Below are 3,562 nucleotides of genomic sequence, written 5' to 3'. Positions count from 1 at the left end.
TGCAGAACCGTCAGCTGTAAATACAGCTGATGCAGGAAGACTCATGTGCCTCATTCTGCCAACCAGAGAAAGTCTGCAGAGAGATCAGGTTACAGGAAGTTTCCTCTCACCAAACACACACACACTCGACTGAGAGGACAGACTCAAGAGATACAACACTCACTGTAAGTACTGGACAATTTATATGCTTCATTGCCTTTTTATGTGTGTGCTGTGACGCATTTACTTCATGTATGTACAAAGATCCCATCCTTACGCTGAACAGATCTACAGCAGGAAACATGAGTCAGCTCACTGCAAAGGGCTAAGCTAGAGCTACAGGGAACAGTCAACCCAGAAAGAAATTAACCACATGACAGCGTATACTGTATGACTCATAATTGAAGTTAATACCTCTGGTGAAAGATGTCAGCTGTAGCATAGCATTGATAGTGGGCTTTAATTTATGCATTCCTTCACATTGGCTTCCTGGTGATGAACATCCTGAAAGGGTAAACACTTCAGCTCTACTGCAGGCTCCAGGAAATGAAATCAATCTCAGGCGCATGAATGATGAAAAGGACTGCTGGTTAAAGATGCAAAGGTCATGACAGCAAACGGTTTGTTTGTAGAAAGTGTCACTGTTTACACAGTTTTATCTGCCCTATATTTCTCTCTGAATAGTCACAGGAAAAGAAGAAATCTCTCACAACAAGATTCAACAACATGCCCGGAAACCTCTTAAAAAATCCTAATGGAGATGGTAAGTCGACATTTACACTACGGTCAATAAGGCATTCAAAAACGACATATTAATATTGAATATAGAATATATTAGATTTCTGAAGGAACATACGACAATGGAGTAATGATGCTGAAACTTCAGCTTTGTCATTGCAAGAATAAAATAACATTTTAAAATATTTTAAAATAGAAAACAGCTGTTTTATATTGTAATCATATTCCACAATAATACCGTTTTACTGTATTTTTGATCAAATGCATGCATCCTTAAAAAAAAAAAAAAAGTGTACTTTTTTTCATCATGATTTTAGGTTTTAGATTTAGGGACAACAACTAGTCTAGCTTTCTAATTAATGATCTAGTTCTCTAATAAACATGGCACAGTATACTGTACCGCAAACATTATTGGCTCTGTGATGAATTGCTTATGCTGCTATTAGTCGCTTTGGATAAAAGTGTCTGCTAAATGCATAAATGTAAAAGTCAGTGCAGTCACTATTTAATCACCTTTTAGCAGTAGACAGGAAGTCATAACCGCGTGCATAACACAAATGAATACAAAAAATGCTGTTTAGATGAAGTAATAGTTTAAGATGAACTCATTTGCTATCACATGCCAGCTCTAAATAAAATGATCAGATCGGTAAAATGTACTTCAGCTACCTTAATATCTGAAAAATGTTCTTCACCAGAGGCTCTGGAACACTGGGAGCTGATAGAGAATGGAGGCGATCAATGGCAGACCGAAGACATGCCGGGGGCCTGCGGACACGCATTCAATGACGAATCAGTCACTAAATACTTCTGCACCTCTTTTGAGTAAGAGAGAATGAATAGTAGCTGAACAGATGAGGGTGGGGAAAATAATGCCGTTTTTCTGTCTTTAAAAGAAGTGGGTGAAAAAGTCTTTCTTTCACACTCTCCCTGCTTGTGTTTCGAAATGTCTTCATTCATCATTTGTATATCTGTGTGTTTCAATGTCTGTTTCTGTTCTGTTGCAGGCCGTGTATAAAAAGACAAATGATTGACTTGCTGGCAGAGGGTTACGACCCCGAACATTTAGATTTTGCACAGCCAGCCGTCACTGTGGAGGACTGGTAAGCCTTGATGATATGGAGATAATGGCATGAGTTTTGTTTCGTCACGTTGTTCGTTCAGTCATTTCTTTTAAATGTGTGTGTGTGTGTGTGTGTGTGTGTGTGTGTGTGTAGGTACTGTAGCCGAACAGACTGTGGGTGTACTTATAATCTCACTGTGTCTCTGCTTGATGAAAACAAAGAGGTCATCACTGAATTTAAGTCAGATGAAGTGACCCTCGACCCTGACTGCGATGACTGCTCTTGGAAAAAGGTATGCAGGAGTGCAGAATCCGAGTCTAGTTTTGCATAACACTCCCACTTAACCTTTAACCCTATACAGCCTATTTTGATCATATTTGATATGCAAATTTGTCAACTTTGCTGAAAAATCTGTTGTACACAATCTAATACATGCCTTCTGATTTACACTTTTTTTAGTAAGTAAAAGTCCTTTTAGTATACTATAATTGATTCACGTCTTTTTGCTGTGTAATTTTTTACAGATTTTTTTAAAGTAAACATAAAAATAACATTTATATTTCAAGATGAGCACTTAATGGATTGATGCAACTTAGGTTTACTTGATTATTCATACATAATTTATTAGAAAAATCATGTTAAAATGTGAGTTTCAAATATTATCATCAGGCTTTTGAGGAACGTTTATTTGTTCATCTCTCAATCAACATTGTATTGCATTGGATTATGTTTTGAAACAGATCTTTGATCATAAAACTAAGCATTTTAAAAATCATCAGAAGACATTATTGGCAGATATAGATAGTCAACTGATATTTATACACATTTTATGTAAGTAATCTGATATACTGTTATAAACATCTCATTGATTTACATTACAAGCTTTGAGAATTTCATCTTACTTTCGGGCCATATAAATATCAGCATCTGCACCACATTGCATATTTTTTGCTCAGTTTGGACCAATGCATAAAATTAAGGTGTTTTATCTTCTTCTTGAGTGTGAGCTTTTTTTTTGTTGTTGTTAGAATGTTTCTATAGATTCAATTAACTGTTCCATTACAAAAATATACATTTCTATTATTTTGAATGTCAGGCTTTACAAGGTTGATTAAATGAATAGGTAAAAAAAAAAAAAGAACTAATGAGCTGCAAAATGCTAGTCATATCAATGACCTAAAGCTGTTTAGTCTACATGTTTATATAGTATATTTTGCACCTTTCTCTTTTTTTAGGTTCTACATCATTCAAGTATTTCTTTATTATCAAGCCTGTTGTTTTAAAAGTGACATATCATGAAAATCGGACTTTTCCAGGTTTTAAGTGCTATAATCAGGTCCCCGGTGCATCTACCAACCAAGGAAACGTGAAAAAGATTAACCCAGTAACTTTGTTTTGCTTAGCCTTTTTCTGCAAGCGTCTGAGAAAACGAGTGTGTCTGATTTCGCTCCCCTAGTGACGTGGCAAAGGGATCTCATTATAATATTACCGCCCCTTAATCTGTAAGTTTACACCCAGGGTGCCCTTATTGTGTTTTAGCAAGCGACAACGGTGTACTAGTTCTAATGCCATAACGCAAGTTTGAGCAAAACATGCCAACTCTTCTGTCTTTGGCTGCACAGACGAGCACAGAACACTGTTTAGAGTCCCAGCCTCAGAGCAGACAACAGAGCAGAGGATTTATTGATTTATTTACTGTATATTGCTGCTGCCACACAGATCTAAAATAAACATGAAATTATTTCCCAGCTGTTTACCTTCACAGACATAACCGACTGTTT

General features: G+C 36.4%; 1 protein-coding gene across 1 annotated transcript in view; it reads left to right on the top strand.

Annotated features, from left to right (window-relative positions):
* fbxo2 (F-box protein 2) overlaps nucleotides 1–3,562 on the top strand; it is a 3,953-nt gene continuing 391 nt past the window's right edge. The window contains exons 1-5 of the mRNA XM_016268233.1: nucleotides 1–164; nucleotides 664–742; nucleotides 1,416–1,542; nucleotides 1,725–1,820; nucleotides 1,935–2,073. Coding sequence (XP_016123719.1) covers nucleotides 30–164; nucleotides 664–742; nucleotides 1,416–1,542; nucleotides 1,725–1,820; nucleotides 1,935–2,073 — 576 coding nt within the window. The 5' untranslated portion in view covers nucleotides 1–29. The remainder of the gene's footprint in view (nucleotides 165–663; nucleotides 743–1,415; nucleotides 1,543–1,724; nucleotides 1,821–1,934; nucleotides 2,074–3,562) is intronic.

The sequence above is a fragment of the Sinocyclocheilus grahami genome, unplaced genomic scaffold, assembly GCF_001515645.1.
Source record: "Sinocyclocheilus grahami isolate Dianchi unplaced genomic scaffold, SAMN03320097.WGS_v1.1 scaffold44.1, whole genome shotgun sequence".
NCBI classification, from domain to species: Eukaryota; Metazoa; Chordata; class Actinopteri; order Cypriniformes; family Cyprinidae; genus Sinocyclocheilus; species Sinocyclocheilus grahami.
This window is presented reverse-complemented; position numbering and strand designations above follow the sequence as displayed.